Source organism: Erpetoichthys calabaricus, chromosome 7 (assembly GCF_900747795.2).
Source record: "Erpetoichthys calabaricus chromosome 7, fErpCal1.3, whole genome shotgun sequence".
Classification (NCBI taxonomy): Eukaryota; Metazoa; Chordata; class Cladistia; order Polypteriformes; family Polypteridae; genus Erpetoichthys; species Erpetoichthys calabaricus.
In genome coordinates this window covers 199,235,755-199,253,476 of record NC_041400.2, presented here as the reverse complement: position 1 = coordinate 199,253,476, position 17,722 = coordinate 199,235,755, and the positions used below count along the sequence as shown (strand labels likewise).

Here is a 17,722-nt window from a genome sequence, read left to right as displayed (position 1 = left end):
TCTCCATTGACGCCTGTTCAGACATCAGAAACGCCCAGCAACTGATCAGCCACAGTTTGTGTTGTGTAATCCACACCTCACGTCGTCCAGTTCTGGGCTTACAACGTCCGGTCCACAAACAAGACGCCCCTTGCGCGTGGGGGTTCACACTTTTGAAGAGCCGCCTCTCCTCCCGTATTCAGGGGTCGAGTCTGGTCTTGTGTGATCCCCACGTGAATGGACCTCCTTTCGTTTTGTTTGTTTTTACGGCCGATTTCAATCGTGCAGCTTTGTCCGCCATTCTGACACAAACATCCACTCGGTTAGCCGTGAAGAATCGAGATTCCAGATTTCTCTCGGCCATCACTACACTACCCAAGCTAAATGGAACTTCTGGGGGGGGGGGGGTAGGGTCTTTCCTCTCCTCTCAGCATTTCCCACACACTTGGCTGCCAAAAAGCGAAACTGCTGCCACCTTGTGGGTGAAAGTAGCACTTCACATTTGACTATCTGAGTTCAGATAAACACGGGGACCAAAGAAGCCGTGTGTTCAGGTGAGCGACCAGACGGGGGCACCAGCAGGCCTCACCTTCTCTTAACTTTATTTACTTTTTACTATCAATTTTCAGGTAAGTGTTTGGCATTGGGCTTTAATCTGCAGATTGTGCCCAGCATGCCAGGGTCCACAAGAGCAAGGTCAGTGGCTCCTCTCCAGAGCCCAGCAGTGAAGACAAAATAAAGGAATATTAAAAAATACAAAGTAAGAGAGCAGTCAGAAGACGACCAAGCGGGTTGTGTGCAGGGTGCCACCTTTAATCAAAATGCCATCTCTTCCGATTACACTTCATTGCTTCTCGTTGATTTGCTCCACCGGCAGCTGAAGCTGCAGAGGACCACGCAGACGCTGAAGGTCGCACTCCACCTGTGGACAGCAAAGGTAGAGGAGATCAGACACAAGGGCCTCGCCACGGTGACTGCAAACTACAGGGGGGCCCGCCGGACCCTCCAGCACCTCGGCCCAGTGCCACCCTTAATGTGTCAAATTTATAACTCGCTGATTGGGAGGCACCAGCCAGCCATTGTCCACGATGGTGGAGCCTGGCCTTCATAGGGGGCCAGTTCAGCTGTACCCCAACAGTAACTGAGCCCCCATCTTGGGCTAAGCGTGCAGGCCTTTACTGTTTTGTGCATTCGGTTCTCGTGTGCCCCGCCCAAGTGAAGATGCCCGCGATTCCGTACCTGAGCGACGTCGTCCTTTAACTTGTTGTACTTCTCGAGATCAAAAAGCCGTCGCTTGGCTCCTTGGTGCAAAATATGAAGAAACTGGCGGTCTTGGACTTCGGGGTAGACACAATCCTGCATTTGAATGAAAACACAAGCCATTAGGACCCCTGGCACTCGACTGGAATTGGGCCCCCCCACAAGTCCAGGGCAGGCAGGAGTGGGCAGCCCTGAAGACCCCCAGCAGGAAACTGGACTGGGATGAGTAACGAGCCAATTCACCAGCAAAGCTGCGCAAAACAGGAACGGTTAAAGACCGGGGCCATGTGGGTGGCACAGGGTGAAAGATGGCAGATGCCAGACTCGAGATGAATGTCACCTGACAGGCCAGCCCTTCACGCAGACCCATTAAGCAGCCATATTGTGGGCCCAACACATCACCGTAACTGTCATCGGTGTCTGACGTCACTACAGCTGTGACCGCGCAGGTCAGCAGGCCGTAGCCAATCCTGTGCCCTTTGGGTCTTTTGAGTTCCCCCACCCCACCGATCATGAAAATGCAGCAGAGAAGCAGAAATTACGAAAGAAACCCTCAGGTTTTTCAGGTGGTGCACCCTGGGACAAAAGTTCTTACCTGCTTAGTGAGGACAAAGTAGGAGTAGAAGGAGATGGCGCTGCCGTAAGTGAGGAAGTAGGTGACGGGCTCCATGATATCCCAGGAGTAGACCCACCACGTCAGCCAGGCCAGCGTGCCCCCCTGTGCCGACAGGTAGGCCAGGCCCAGCCAGAGGAGGCGACTCGTGCGGCCCCCCGCCTGCCGCATCAGCTTCTCCTTCACCTGTGCCAAAGAAGCCAGATATACCAACGATCAGCCGACAGGCCGAGGAGGAATCGACAACCGTGAGCGCAGCAAACGGCGATGATCACCCACCTCCTCGAGGGGCCGCAGCTCCTCTCTCAGCTCACCCAGCCGGAGCAACAGCTTCTCCTGCGTCTGCACGTGGTGGGCCGGGAGGTGCAGAGCCGAATGCAGCCTTTGGATGACGTCCTTCAGCTCGTCCATCGCCGGTGTCTGCTGTGCGCCAATCTGCTCCGCTAGGACTACAAGAGGGCAAAGGTCAGCCTCCGCCCCTAAGCTGGCTGGGCCGCAACCGCTGGCCGCCATTACCTGTGTCTGGAGGTCGCACCTGGTAGTGGACGCCATTGATGGCAATCTGGAAATCGCTCCTCAGCAGCACGTGGACAGGCACGGCCGAGGAGAGCCGCACGCCATCTGCAAGGACAAAGGGCACAGCACAGGATGAGAACGACCCACCGAGGCCAACACGCCGACCCACCTCAGTCAGCAGAGATGAACGAAAGGCTCACCTGGGCTCAGCACCGCCACGCTCTCGATGCCCCTGTCCTCTCGCTGGACATCACGAAGCAGGTCACCCACGTTCATGAGCAGCGGCTTCAAGGAAAAGCGGCACGTCTCTCTTCTGGAGGGCAGCGGCAAACACAGGGTGGGCAGCCCGTGCCTGTACTCCACTGTTACGTCTACGAGAGAAGCAGTCAGACGTCACTGAGTGAGCGCCCCGCCAGCCGTCGACCCCAACTCTGCCCTTTTCAGATATCAGACCTTCAGCTGGCACTCAGAAACTCTCGGCCACCACTGCAGTGAAGCTCTCAGAATGAGGACTACGGATACTGCAGATAGGACCCTCGGCCAAGCCAGGAGAAGAGGAAGCCCAGTAATGACACCTACACCCCACCAGGCCCCCCATTCCGCCCCAACGGGTCGTCAGACTGCCCTATTGTAACCATCCCTATGATCATCATCGTCATCATTATACCAGAACACATACGTCCCCCTCCTCACCTCCCGTGTTCTAATGGTGGTCTGCATGGTGCCATCCTCCTAATGCGCGGATATCTGCAACTAAACAGCTCGAGGGCACCGACGTGAGCAGACACCTCTGACCCCAACAGCTGCCCACGTCAGACCCGTCTTGGCCTGTTGATGCTCACCCACCCTGCTCCCCTTGACGATGTCGCCTGGTTACACGCGTCTACAGTGTCACCCCACTGGAGGGTCCGGCCGTACAGATGAGCAAATGGAGGTGTGCCAGGTGAGTTTCGCCCCAGGCCTGGAATGTGTGGCGCCTGATGATTTCAAAGCACCGTCGTATATTCAAGGGCCGAGTCAGTAAATGTGTGCCATCCTCTTGCCAGGCTGCCCCCTCAGATCACCCCTGTATGCCACATTTAGGACCACCGCCCCAGTGTTTCCCTGCCAATGACTAGACATTCACATATTCATTGATGTAGCGTACACTTGTGGGCAGCAATCACCCTGGGGGTCTCAGTGCCCAACATGCCAGAGTGATGGCCCACTACACAGAACACGTGCCGTGTCTAAGAATGGCGGGCAGCGTGACATCAGCGTAGACTCCTGTAAAGGCGGGGGGGACAGCAGCCCCCTGCTACTGTAAGAGGCTCGCTTCGCTCTTACAAGGGTCCCGTGGCTGGAGGTCTTCACGTGTGACACAAGTCAAGCAGTGGCAGCATTTTCACCAAAACCCACCGAAATCGAATTCTTCACAGCTGATCAGTAAGTGTTGTGCTAGAAGGGACCACCCGAGTTTGTAAACCCCCCCGATGAACGTCACACAACAGACCCTGGGGACACAAAAGTTCACCAACTGCAAGCCCCCCTACTCACTGGGGTAAAGGCCCCTGCTGGTGGTTGGCATCACTTAAGATAAAAGCACCAACCAAAAATCCAAAGCTGTCCTGCCGCCCAAAGTCCAGCAGCTCTGGTGACTTCATACGTGAAGGCCGAGGTGGCATCTGCGTTGCCGAGCAACAGGCAAGTCGGGTCACGTGATCAGTTTTACAGTCAAAGAGGAAATGAAACTTGTGAGGCGGCCGTGCCCTCTCGATAAGCCACCAGGCCAGGCAGCAAGTGGCAGTGTGGCCAAGGCGGTCGTAACGGGGGAAACCAAACCCTCAGACGGCCCTCCACGTGTCTCGATGCCACAGCCGCAGACAGTAACGGCAGTTTGTAGCTTTCTCAGCACTGTCACTAACTGTCCCTAATGTGCCCCCTTCCTGGTCATTTCATGTGTTTGGATCGTTATGGGGTGCCGAGGTTTGCCATTTGTGCTTTGGCTTCAAGATCAGTGCAGGGCTCGTTGCCCACAAGACCCTCAATAAAAGCCCATCATTATCATCCCATAATAGCTCGAGCTCTGTGAGGCGTCACGGTCACCTTAGTCACTGCGCAGAGGTGACTCATTTCGGTGCCCCCCGGTTATAAACGCAAGTCTGCAGAAATCAGTGTGCCAACCCCGGTGGTCTCTGCAGGCTCTCCACTGCAGCCTTCAATGGGCATCTACCAGACACCGCTTCCTGGGCAGGTCAAGGAGGGCAAACTGAGAAGCTGGCAGTGTACCCCAAAAGCACAAAGACAACGCGCCGCCAGTGACTTAAAAGGCACCTCGGCTCAAGGCAGGTGCCACCGGCTGCCATCACATCAGCACTCTGATGCCCCTGCACCACCAGTCCTAGTCCTTCAAGAAGAAACATACCGTACCGTGAGGGGACGCCGAAGTGCTGCCGAGCCTGGCCCTCAAGGCGCCACATGACACACACCGTCTGGAGCGTCCCACCTGCAAGACAAAAGTAGAAATGCAAAGACGTCAGCAGCACGCCGGGCATCCAAGGAGCCCGCAGGGTTTTAGGTAGGAAAGCAACAAGAGATTTGTCTGTGTGGGCAAGGTGACTGTCACTGGGTGATGACACGACAAACTCCAATCATCACACTGGCCTTGAAATCAGAGGGCAAAACTGCAATCATACAGTGAAAGTGTAACACGAGAAGACCCCAATGTGGCCCCTCACAGGAGTCTCCACACTGTGGCATCACACCGGAGGGCCACCGCGCTCAAATGCCACTCCAAAGGCACACAGGATTTGCTTTTATTAGCCTGACCAACAGTCAATCCCTGGCCACATAAATGCACCGCCATGAGGAGCCCTGGTCGCCAGCTGCCACCACTCTGCAAGGCCACAGTGGGTCTTCCTCACTCCCCTTTACTCTGTACTGCTGATCCCAAGTATTTAAACTCCTCCACCTGCGCCAACTCTACTCCCTCATCCTCACCATTCCACTGACCTCCCTCATTCACACACATGTATTCTGTCTTGGTGGTCCTACTGACCTTCATTCCTCTCCTCTCATATCTCCACCTCTCCAGGGTCTCCTCCACCTGCAGATCACAATGTCATCAGCAAACATCACAGTCCACGGGGACTCCTGTCTAATCTCGTCTGTCAACCTGTCCATCACCATTGCCAATAAGAAAGATCTCAGAGCCGATCCCTGATGTAATCTCACCTCCGTCACTCCTACCGCAGACCTCACCATGGTCACACTCCCCTCGTACATATCCTGTGCCACTCTTATGTACTTCTCTGCCACTCCCGACTTCCTCATTCAACACCACAGCTCCTGTCATCTGCTTTCTCAGGTCCACAAAGACGCAATGCAACTCCTTCTGGCCTTCTCTAAACTTCTCCATCAACATCCTCAGAGCAAACATCTCATCTGTGGTGTTCTTTCTTGGCATGAAACCATCCTGCTGCTCACTAATCACCTCACTTCTTAACTGAGCTTCCACTACTCTTTCCCATAACTTCATGCTGTGGCTCATCAATTTTATTCCCCTGTAGTTACTGCAGTCCTGCACATCCCCCTTATTCTTAAATATCGGCCCACCAGTATACTTCTTCTCCACTCCTCATCATCATCCTCTCACTTTCCAAGATTCCATTAAACAATCTGGTTAAAAACTCCACTGTCATCTCTCTTAAACACCTCCATGTTTACATAGATATGCCATTTGGACCAACGGCTTTTCCATTCTTCATCCTCTTCATCGCTGTCCTTACTTCCTCCTTGCTAATCTGTTGCACTTCCTGATTCTCCACATCATCCAACCTCTTCTCCCTCTCGTTCTCTTCATTCATCAGCCTGTCAAAGTCCTCCTTCCATCTACTCAACACTCTCCTCACTTGTGAGTACGTTTCCATCTTTATCACCCTAACCTGCTGCTCATCTTTCCCAGCTCGGCCCCTCTCTGTAGCCCACCGGTCCTTTTCTCCCTCCTCTCATACCACTCATCATGCGCCTTTTCTTGAGCCTTTGCCACCTCTCTCTTCACCTTGCGCCTTATCTTCTTGTACTCTTGTCTACTTTCTGCATCTCTCTGACTATCCCACTTCTTCTTTGCCATCCTCTTCCTCTGTATACTCTCCTGTATTTCCTCATTCCACCACCAGGTTTCCTTTTCCCCCTTCCTCTGTCCAGATGTCACACCAAGCACTCTTCTTGCTGTCACCCTTACTACATCTGCTGTAGTTTCCCAGTTGTCTGGTGACTTTTCACTGCCACCCAGTGCCCGTCTCACAGTCTCCCTAAACTCCACCTTGTAGTCTTCCTTTTTCAACTTCCACCATTTGATCCTTGGCTCTGCCCTCACTCTCTTCCTCTTCTTGATCTCCAACGTCATCCTACAGACCACCATCCTATGCTCTTAACTACACTTTCGGCTGCCACCACTTTATAGTCTCCAGTCTCCTTCAGATCGACTCTTCTCCACAGGATATCATCTACCTGTGGGCATCTTCCTCCACTCTCGTACGTCACCCTGTGTTCCTCTCTCTTCTTATTCACCACAGCCATGTCCAAAATCCACTATCCTCTGGCCTTCTTCATTCCTCTCCTTGACACCATACCTACCCATCACCTCCTCGTCTCCTTCACCACTCCAATCCCTCCAGAAATCTTCCATCGCTCACCCAACTTGCAGGACGTATGCACAAACCACACTCCTCATCACACCTCCAGTTTCCAGCTTCACAATCTTCACTCCGTCTGACACTCCTGACATGCTGTTCCTTCAGGGTAACCCTCACCCCCCGCCGATGCCCGCTCTCTCTCTTTCTCTCTCTCTCACACACACACACACATCGGCCAACACGTTGAAAGACCCCGAGCAGTCAGGCCAGGACCCCGCGACGCGAGTATTAAGGTGACCTTTTTGTTGGAAGATTCCTTTGTGCTTTTAAACTAAAAGGCTGGCCAATTCCAAATCCCTTTGTGCCACAAGAGTAAAATCTGATTTGAAAAAGACGTGAAGTCAGACAGAGCGGGCATACAGACAGTCTGCCCTGGCACTTCACAAATGCCAGTCGCGTAGCCGAGTTGCAGCTCAAGCCCGTCGGTCACAAACCTGAAGAAAGTGAGGGTGTAAAAATGAAAGGCGCTGAAAGAGCGAGTTCAGACGGCAAACGTGAGCGACGTGCAGCGACGTCCACAGCGGTGGGCCGAGAACAATACCTGTGGGTGGGGGGCAGACTGATCCCACCCAGCTCACCCTTCAGAAGCATCGTGAGCGGCACTCACGTGAACGGCTCGAGTGAAGAGTTGTGGATCGTCATCACCCTCCACGTGACGAAGGGCCCCTAGTATCAAATGACCTTCACCTCAGCCGTGTCACCGCACTTCCTCATTCTTCATCTCATGTTCGCGGCTGGTGAACGATCAATAGACTGAGAAGACCCCGAGGGTAAAGGGAGACGTTGAAATAGGAAAACAAAGACGCCACACAAACCTCCGGCCTGCCTGATGTGCAACCGCAGAGATGACAGGAAGTCACCCCACCCTGGGGACGTCTCAGGCCCAGTGAGTGACACACCATCAGGGCCCGTTAACGAGGACGGCTCTGCTGTCTGCGTCATCGGCAGGAAGGTGAATTGTTGGTGCCAGGGAGCAGTGACTCAGTGGTGGTCAGACATCTCATGTTGATTTTCCCGCACTGACTGTGCCACCGATGCCATCCTCTGGGCCCCAATGTGCCTCTGCACAATCAGGGACACAGAGAGCCACCCTCTGGGCCACAGTCACTCAGGAAGGTCACATCGAGGGTTGACTGCTGCCATGCCTAAGAAAAGCTGTAGCTGCTCCTGGCCATTGTGGGCAGCGCCTGGCACTAACGGCGGCTTACCTGCCTTACATTACGTGTAGGGGCTGCTGCAGCTCACCCGTGTGGTCCGAGTGGCTCACCCGAGGAGCGCTGCACTGGCGTATATGGGGGGGGCATGACTCCAACACTCTCTCTGCAGGACCTCCAGAGTGCCCACCACCTTCACAGGTTCAACTCGCCAGACTGGTGCCTACACCTGACTTGCCACATGCTGTGCCATATCCCGGGTCACTAGGTGGACATGAGCAAATTCAGAGGTGCAGCGGAGCCCCCATGGAGCTGCCAGTGGGCCGCTGGGTGTGCGATGCCCGAGGCTCATCTGATAAGGAGAGCTTCAAGCGGCTCATCCCGTGACTTGCACTTCTCTGTTTAAAGACCACGTCACCCTGGTGTTTTATTACCCAACATGACTACAACCACAAATGGGCACTGGCCTTCAGATCAGCCCCTTCAAACTGCCACGCATGATAAGTTAAGAACGGCGAGAGTGAAAGCCCACCGACCCACCCAAGTCGTCCTCATTTGACCCACAAGCTCGAGTTGCTTCATCAGCTTCACTCACTGATCGGTCTTGGCTTTCGTCAGTGTAGTGATTGGCACCTCTAAACACCCTCACCGCCTAGTGATGCGGGTGCACGGAGGGGCTTCGAGACGACCCGCCCTTGGAGTTTAGCCGTCACTGTGCCAGCGGCTTATTATCCACCACAGTAATCAATACGCCTGCTCCAGGACGATGACTCATTTTTTCCATTAGCTCTGAAAGGGGTGGGCAAAACTATGGCTGCCTGACGACCACATCTGCCCCTGGCACAGGAGCAAGCAGCCCACGGGCTACTCATAGTATCTAATATTGCGGCCATCACCAGGTGACCTTAACAAGACGATGGCACAGAGGGCTGGTGCAGGCCCAGCAAAGCCACCATGCAGTGTCATACATAGAAATAAGCCAAGCTGTTGGGGCAGCCTGAGGTGGCACTGCTTTACAGTACGTCTGCAGCTCTTGGTGGGCCTTGGTCAAGTTCAGGGGTGTCACGACAGTCGTATTCAACACCAATGCCTGTGACATGTCACGACACCTGCTACCTAATTGTGACCAAGGCAACAACAGAAATGTCATCGTCATTATTAGTAGCAGTGCCATTATTCAAGTGAACTACAGTATGTAGTGTCTGTTTGGCACACACACACATGCCATTGGTGCCAACTCTGTGAAGGTTTTATAGCCGTTTTATACTTCACGCTCAGAACACGTACACACACGCATCATGGCTGCCACGTGTTCATTTGACGCGTCCTCACAAATTAACGTGACGCGTGCCCGAGTTGCAGCCCCAGTAAAAAGTCAGGGTCGGGCACAGCGTCCCCGTTTACTGTCATCATGTGACCGAAGGCCGCCATGCAGATCGTCTGTAATCGACGTGCGTTGATTGGTGAAGCAACATGTCGACATACAAATACACTGCTGGTGCTTTCATGTTCAAGCGTCGCATATTCCCCATTGTAATGACGCGATCCGTTTTAAAGGTCTCGCATGCCCTCTTCTGTGCCCTCTTTTTATTTGCACCTTCACAGCAGCGTCAGAACGTACGGCGGTGGAGAAAAATGATTAGGGACTCGGTGAAAAGCTTTGTGACTAAAGTGGAAATTTCAGGTTCAATCTCGAAATGTCCACGTTAATCATCGAAGCCGACAGTCGTAATCGTCACCTCAAACCGACCCAGCTGACAGTCGCTACCTGCGGCTGGGCCCTCAGCAGCAATGGCCACATAGAACATGTGACACGTGTGACACTCCAGCTCTCTGCACGTTTCTACTTCATGTCACCTTCATGATGAAATGCATTAAAGTACGGATGTTACATTTTACAGATAAATCGTTAACCTCATCTAAATAATGAATGCTGATAACGATGACACGTGTTGGGGCGACACGGTGGCAGAGGGGTACAGAGGGGTAGTGCCTCCCTGCAGTTTGCATGTTTTCCTGGTGGGTGTCCACAATGGCCTCCAGTTTCCTCCTAAAGATATGAATGTTTGGGGATTTGGGGACAATAAAATGATGCCAGTGTGTGTGTGCGCACGCGAGTGCTTATACTGTGATGACATCATGCACTGCCACCTGGTGGAATCCTCCAGATTTACGTGAAGTATAAAAAGCACAACACTTGTGTGGCAGTAGTGCCCACAGGCGCACGCGTCGCGTCACGTGAAGTATAAACCCGCCTTACTCCCCTAGTTCACATATTAATGTGCCTGCCTGCCGTCACACGGGTGCCGAAGTGACTTTCACTCTTATGTCTGCAGAACTGTGGGGTCAGCTGGGCAGCACAGTGCCATTCCCAGAGTAGATGTTTACACACATTTACTTTCATCGGCAGTGTGACTGCAGTCTGGGCACAAATCAGTGAGCAGGCGTCCGCCACTCACAAATGTGAAAGGAGCAGGAGGTCAGATGGCAAACACTTTTGCAGCCATAGATAAACCACAGTGGACCATCCTGGCGTTTGGCGTGATAAGGAGTGGGCCGCACAGCAGCATGGCGGCCACACCTTCTGCCAGTCTGTGCCATTGACAAACGTTCCATCATTGGCAGCTGCCACACGCACAACCCGTTCGTTTTTCCAATCTGTCAGCCTGACATCCTTCATCTCAAATCGGACACCGACGGTCGGGACTTTGGGTGGGCATTTGGCTGGTGGCCGAGGTGACAGACGTCTGCAGGTGGAAGTCACTGACATGATGAGAATTTTCTTTCCTGTCTTTCTATGGAGTCGACGCTACTCAGGATTTGTGTCACCAAAGTGTCATCGGTGGGTAGCAGTCACCCCGGTGAGCAGCTCAAACCAGCAGAGCAGCGGAATCGCAGACTGCGATCTTAGCAGTGAATTAATCAGCACGACGTCCGGTGTCTCCGCTGAAGTCGAGAGTCAGCAGCCAGAAGAACGACGTCAGCACAGTCGCCCGGCTCTCCTGCCCGCTCCGCTCCTCGCCTCAATTGATAGCCACACCCACATTTTACACAACCCGCTGTACGTAGGAGTCATTATGGAGCCCACCAGCAAAAAAAAAAAAAAAAAACCACCCATCTGCCCACCCCTGAGCTCGGGTGTGGTGATGTGGCGAGACGCTTTCATTTCCTGTAAAACTCAAATCAACCAGGCAGGCAAGTGGCACAAAAACAAAAGGGAGGGTACAAGGGAAGGCAGCCGTCCATAAAGAGGAGGAGGAGGAGATGAAGAGTCAGAGCAGCCAGCCTCATCCTGACGTGAGAGTCAATGACGCGCCACTGGACAGACTGGCGAGCTTCGCTGGGCTCACCGGCCGCTGTCACTCGGGTAGTTGTGATGTTGACGCTTACTGCAAACAGGCCTGTCCTTGAGAAGAGGCTCCGTCTGGAGTCGTGTGACACACACAGCGGCCGCCCCTTCTCTTCAGACGTGTGTGTGTGTGTGTCCTGCAGCTGGCCGTGTGACACAATCCCTGCTCAACGCACGCGGCTGTGTGGAGGTGGCACGTCATCCTCATGTTTGCTTCAGTCGCCTCTCAAGCTCTAAATGACCCAGCATATGGTATGCGAGTGTGCGCACTTGAGTGTGTGACAACATTTGGGCCACAACTCGTCCCCAAGGCCACATGCACAAGGGGGTCTCTGAGGCTTACTGTCTAGCTGTGGATCATTTAAGTTAAAACGGCAGCACTAAGACAGGACTGTGGATCTGGGAGTGTGTGAGGATCTCAAACGACATCATCATCATCATCATCATGATCAACTATAAACAGCCTGCCACACAATGCGACTGTGAAGTTCTGGTCAGGAAGCGCTCAGAACTCAATGCACACCTTCCACTCTGCACTGATTGGCTCGGCTTACTGCTTTGATCTGGACTTTACACCAATCATTCCTGCACACCTTTGTATTTCACACGTGCCGCCCGCCTCTCAGATGGTGAAGTCCTCCGAGACGACTAAAGGAGGTCCCACCCATCGCACACTTCGGCTTTTTAGGAAAGGCTGCAGTTTTCTTGTGAATTACAAACACAACAATAATGAAGCATCGTCCCCTCCATTTGGGGACATTCGCATGTCACCACAGCCACAATCCCTGGACACCAAGTATGACGAGGCCTCAGTGTCCCACACAAAACTGAATTAAATCCAACACGAGTGCACACAAAGTCAAGATTAACGGGCCGCTGGAAAAGGAGAGGATGAGAACTCAATTCCGTGTGCTGGGACTCTTCAGTCCTGGCTCGTCGTGCAAACAGCAGAGGCTCCCTGTCCCAGCGTGGCAAGCGGAGTTTCAGACTGGCAGGCCCCCCCCGTCACGTCTGTGCCAGAGAACGGACACTCGAGATTCCGGGGTCGCAGTCCGCTATGTTGCGCCTCTGATTCACCGAGTAATTTATTTTTATACATTAAAACAAAACCTAAAGAGCAAACTACGGCCCTCAATCTCAAGGCCACACAACCAGGCAGCTGCTCAAGTGAAAATGGCGTCGCCCCCGGTCACCCCGTCGTTTCTTTCCCTCCTGCCACATTTGACCCACAAGCCTAATTCTGTGATTTTCTGCCCCCCTCTTGTCGTCTCCATGGCTCATGAATGCGGCCGCTGCCCAGCTGACTACGAGTGGGCTGGAGGTCCCACTGCATCCTGGCAGACTTTAATGCTTTGAGAAGGGTAAAATGATTTGCCTGTGATATGCCAACTGCTTGGTCTTTGTGACGGGGTGCAGGTCAACCTCTGCTGCCGGACTGCCACCGCCCTCCAATGAAACGTTTCAAAGCCACCATCAGACAATCAGATTTCAAAACAGTCCAAATGAACGTGCCATGCACATGGGGCGCCAACTTTGTACCCGGCGATCCGAGCTGGCAGCAGATGGCCGGCTGTCCCTGCCTTTGCCAAAGGCCTTATAATACGACATTATCATGCAGACACAGTAAGCTGCTGTACTCTAAAAATACATACAGGCGGCATCTGAGCGTCTTCAGTTACACACACCTTACAAGAGCCTCGTGGGTAGGGCTGTGAAAAACCCAGTCGGACAAGTTATGAGCCATCGGCTGGCGTGTAAGGTTACAGAAACCGAACCGTATGTCCAAGATGGGGACGTCGTTAAGATGCATTGGTGGGCCGTGGGGAACGTCAGCACTCCGTCCATCAAGGCCACCCGCAGCCCTCCATCAGCCAAAGAGGCCGTAGTAGGAAAGGACAAGCAGTCATCGGGGGGCTCATCACGGCCAGGCTGGAGTGCAGGTCAAGAGCTCCAAATGTGCCACACTTGTGGTAACATCTCAGCAAGCACCAGGTAATGGAGCCACAAGTTAAGCAGCACACGACACCACAGACCTCCACAATTTAGGAGTGATGAGGCCACAACAGATTCGTAATTCTAAATCGCCAAGTCTAACAAAGGATCACGGGACTTGAAGGCCACAACTAATGATGGGACTTGAAGGCCACAACTAATGATGGGACTTGAAGGCCACAACTAACCCAATCCTGTCATGAAATGCCAGCAGCCCCCTGTTTAAAGAAGAAGAGCCTTGAATTCTGAGGAGGTTAGCAGAACCTACAAAATATTTCCAGTTCCCTCTAGACAGACACCAGTGCCACAGAGCTCCACACGCCTACCCGGGTGGGACTTTCGATCTCCATCCCCCCCACTGTGTATTCACACCTCACACTTGGACTTCCTACATCTAATTCTTGACATTTACTGACATTGAACTTCATCATCCACAAACCTGCCCAAGCCTGTCTGCTGTCCAAGTGCTCCTGTGATGATTCCACAGATTCCAGAAGATCTGCCAGTCCACCTGTCTTGGTATCACCTGCAAACTTCACCAGCCTGTCCCTTGTATTCCTATCTAAATCTTTTAGAATTTATTAAAAATAGCAGCGGCCCCTGAAGATGGCAGCTTGCGTCTCCCAGCAAAACAACAACCTGCCCCACCAGCAGATGCTGAAGTTTTGTTCGACGATGAACGGGTAAGGCGACGGTCTGATGTGCTCTCCATTGTTCCTCTTTGATTGCAGCAGGACTGGCGATTCCTTGGCACCTTAGCTTGTTCTCCCAGGGTGAAGTCGTCTTTACTACTTTTCTTTATTCTAGAAGGAAGCTGCTAACCTCAGCAGGCACACTCATCAAAGTATAGAACAACTAAAGGACAATCGGCACAATCCCCCCACCCACTGAAAGACACGGACCCTAGCGTTTATGGGCATCTGCTATTGACACAAACTGAAAAGAAGCCAACCTCATACATGGCACCACTGCAACCACAACTATACAACGCCCACCTGGTGGCACCAGGAGACTCTTGGGTGAAGCTGCAGTGGTACCCCAAGTTAATGTTGCAGTGCTTTCTGTCTGTCCGGACCCTCGTCCATGCTTTGTATGCCCACCGCTCTTCTGCCAATCACTCAAGGAGGTCAATTTTGACAAAACTCGCTTACTTCTGACAAGCAGCTCAGAGCTCAACAAGATGACTGCAGGGCTTCAAGCACAGGCTTAGAGGAAAAAAATCAAAAGCAGATAACTAGACCACCAGGGAAAAGCAGAAGGTGCCCACCGTCCAGAAGCAGCAGTGCCAGAGTAAGAGGCCTCCAACTGCAGGAAGCACCCTGCGGACATGACATGACCTGGATGTCTCTGTGGGGGGGGGGAGGCAGAAAAGAGCAGCCCCTGCGGGTGACCACTGAAGCCAACTCCAAGAGAGGGAAGTCGAGACTGCAGGGGGCTCAGTAATTAGGGGCGGAGGGGGGTCTTAAAGATGGCATTACCATCACCGGGCCGTCCCAATTCTAACACACGCAAAGCGCCGAGCGTCGGCTCCACTGTCAGGAGGCTCCTCACCTCGGCACATAAGCAGTGGCAGAGCCTGAAGAGCAGGGTGCAGATGGCTTAAGCACTAAAATGCCAACTTACAGTGCCAAGTCAAAGTGCAGCCGTGCCAGGGCCCATGCTGAAGACACGGCTCTGCAAACAGCAGCAGGACTGTACTGTCACACTGTAAACAGTAAACTTGGTGGATTAGCAAACAAATTACTGAAGATGGACCAAAAAAAATAAAAAAGGCAAATCGAGTTACAATCTTAGACGTGTAGCATGGCGCGAGTTAGCATGGCGCGAGTTAGCATGGCGCATGCCATCCGTCACTTCAAAATCAACAACAAAAACACAAGTGGACACAAACGACAGACCATTTTAACAGAACACACTGAGGAAAGCGGCTTCTCAAAGAACCGTGGAGGCACACGGCGAGTCACCTTGGGACCCCTCAATTCTGAGGAAATGCACAGTCGAGACGGCAGGTTTGAGATGAGAAGACCCCAACAGCTTAGAGATGTTAGCAGTAGTGGTCTCTCTCACAGGGTGGTCTCTGAAGCCGTCTGATGGGCGAGTTGTGCGCGTGGTCTCTCACTCACCTAACTAGAACATAACGAGGTGGTGTGCAGCCTCCTTCTTCAGGTCAGGACTCCGTCACTCTCCCCATTGGGATACAACGGACGACAGCAGCAGCAGCGGCCAGTGGGCCGCCCAGTCCTGACCAGAGGCTTTGGCATTTCGGGGGGCAGTGAAGCAGGTCTGCCGAGATGGCCTGCTGGTCCGTCTGAGCAGCACCTGATGCCCGAGATGTCTGCCGCCTGCCTGCCAGCCTGCCTTCAAACAAACAGGAAGCCCGCAGTTCACACGGCAAAGGCTAATTAGGCAGCAAGAAGCCGATCTCCACATCAGCAGCAGCGCCCACCCCCAGCCATGACTCAGACGGCAGTGCCCGCCGAGCGGCGACTTTCTAAACGGACCCCGGTTAACGTCAGATTCTACATATCGGGGCTAAACTTTAGCGGACCGGCGACACTCGAAGCCCAAGTGCCATCTGGGACCGATGCCCGGATTTGTCGGCGGTTTCTGCGGAGCCCTGATTACTGCAATCAGTCCGCTTCGCGGCGCGTCACTAATGTCTCACAAACGGACTGCGGGAGCGGCAGGCACGGCGGAATTCACAATTCCGGGGGGATTTTAAGCAACTTTCTGGGAAGGTGCAGTTCCGTTATCCTCGTGGAAAGGGCAGCGCACTTCCTGCAAGTGAAGGAAAGTTTAAGTGGAGCGACTGCGGCCGGAGAAGACAGAAAGTGCCGAGGAGCGCGATGGGGGCTCACGAGTTCGACTTCGCGTTAGACAAAGAAAGCGCCAGCTGGACACCGAGAGGCCAGTAGACGTGGGTCTGCGTCCACGCGTGTCAGCGTCCGCCGGCGAGGCGCTTACGTGGACTTCTCGGAAGGAAAAGTTCCCGTAAACGGCGGCAAGTGCGCGCCCCGAACGAACAGCCAGTCAGCCAAGCGAGCGAGAGGGCGGAGGCGGCGGGCCAAGGGTCATCCACATCCGCTAGCGGCGCCCCCACTTACCCCAGACAGCAGCTGCACCCCCGCGCTCCGGAGGACCGCCTCCAAGCTGCCCAGAAAAGCCATGGCCGGTTGGCGCCCGAGTGTCCCGGCGCTGCCTCCGCGTTCGCTACTTTCTGACGTCCTCCGGGACTCCGCCGGTGAGCCGAGTCGACAGCAGCTGCGGCGGGAAACAGCAGTGAGAGCAGCTTCTCCGAGCCCCGCCCATTCGCTCGGTTCCGGCCTCGACGATTTGTCAGGGGCGTGCCACTCAACGAGGAGACGCGCGGATTGGCTACGGGCTCAGGAGATGGACGAGCTAGATAAACGCGGCCCGAGTTTGCGATGCCCTGAGTCAGGCGGCTTTAGACGAGGAGAGATCACCGCATCGCGCAGAGAGGGGACCTCGCCACTGGGGCTCCCCGTGAAGGTGACTGCACCGCCGCCATGTCCAGCCATTGCTCGATTGCGGACAGGCGGGTTATGAAAATGCGTTGTGTTTGAAAAACTGAGTGCTAAAGTCAAGAGAAAGAAATCTCCCCAGAATATCATAACCTTGAGAAAGGCCCCAAATCCAGTGCGGCATCAGACTCTGGCACTCGGACACCGCGCTGCCAGAATGGTTTTTGCTACTTGGAAGGAGGAGAACATGAACGACGTCCACAGACGTGACGGGAAGTGCGAGGCCGCGACCAGCGCCTGTGCCCCTGTGCCGCCCTGCCATCACCATACCAATCAGGTAACGTCAGAGATATCACGCTCTCAGATCACGGATGTCTAATCTTCAAGGCCCAGTGGTTGGATGCTGAAGTGCAAAGCAAGACAGGAGAAGTGCAACGGTGTGCATCCAAAGAGCGTGAAAAATGGCCTTGGGCCTTCCTGGCAACGCCTGTGTGCCACATTCCTCCTCCTGGTGTACAGCACGGCATGGCAGCATGTCACAGGACAAAGTGGGCACTTAGCGAATGGGCAAAGCCAGACTGCGCCAAGTCAGACGTTTCACCGTCACAACGGGCAAAGCTTTCACGTCTCCTAAACTCGATTGCTAAACGCAGACTTTGTGTTTGTCTGAGTAGCGGAGGCCCAAGTGGTGCCAGTGTCAG

General features: G+C 53.8%; 1 protein-coding gene across 1 annotated transcript; it reads right to left on the bottom strand.

Annotated features, from left to right (window-relative positions):
- Window positions 1-771: 771 nt before the first annotated feature.
- On the bottom strand, window positions 772-16,827 carry LOC114655029 (calcium uniporter protein, mitochondrial-like). Its single transcript, XM_028805937.2, has 8 exons — window positions 16,644-16,827; window positions 4,778-4,853; window positions 2,569-2,739; window positions 2,369-2,473; window positions 2,132-2,301; window positions 1,835-2,038; window positions 1,219-1,335; window positions 772-901 (listed from the first exon to the last, which is right to left on the bottom strand). The coding sequence occupies exons 1-8, from the start codon at window positions 16,704-16,706 to the stop codon at window positions 824-826; spliced, it is 984 nt and encodes a 327-aa protein (XP_028661770.2). The 5' UTR covers window positions 16,707-16,827; the 3' UTR covers window positions 772-823.
- Between the last annotated feature and the right edge of the window lie 895 nt (window positions 16,828-17,722).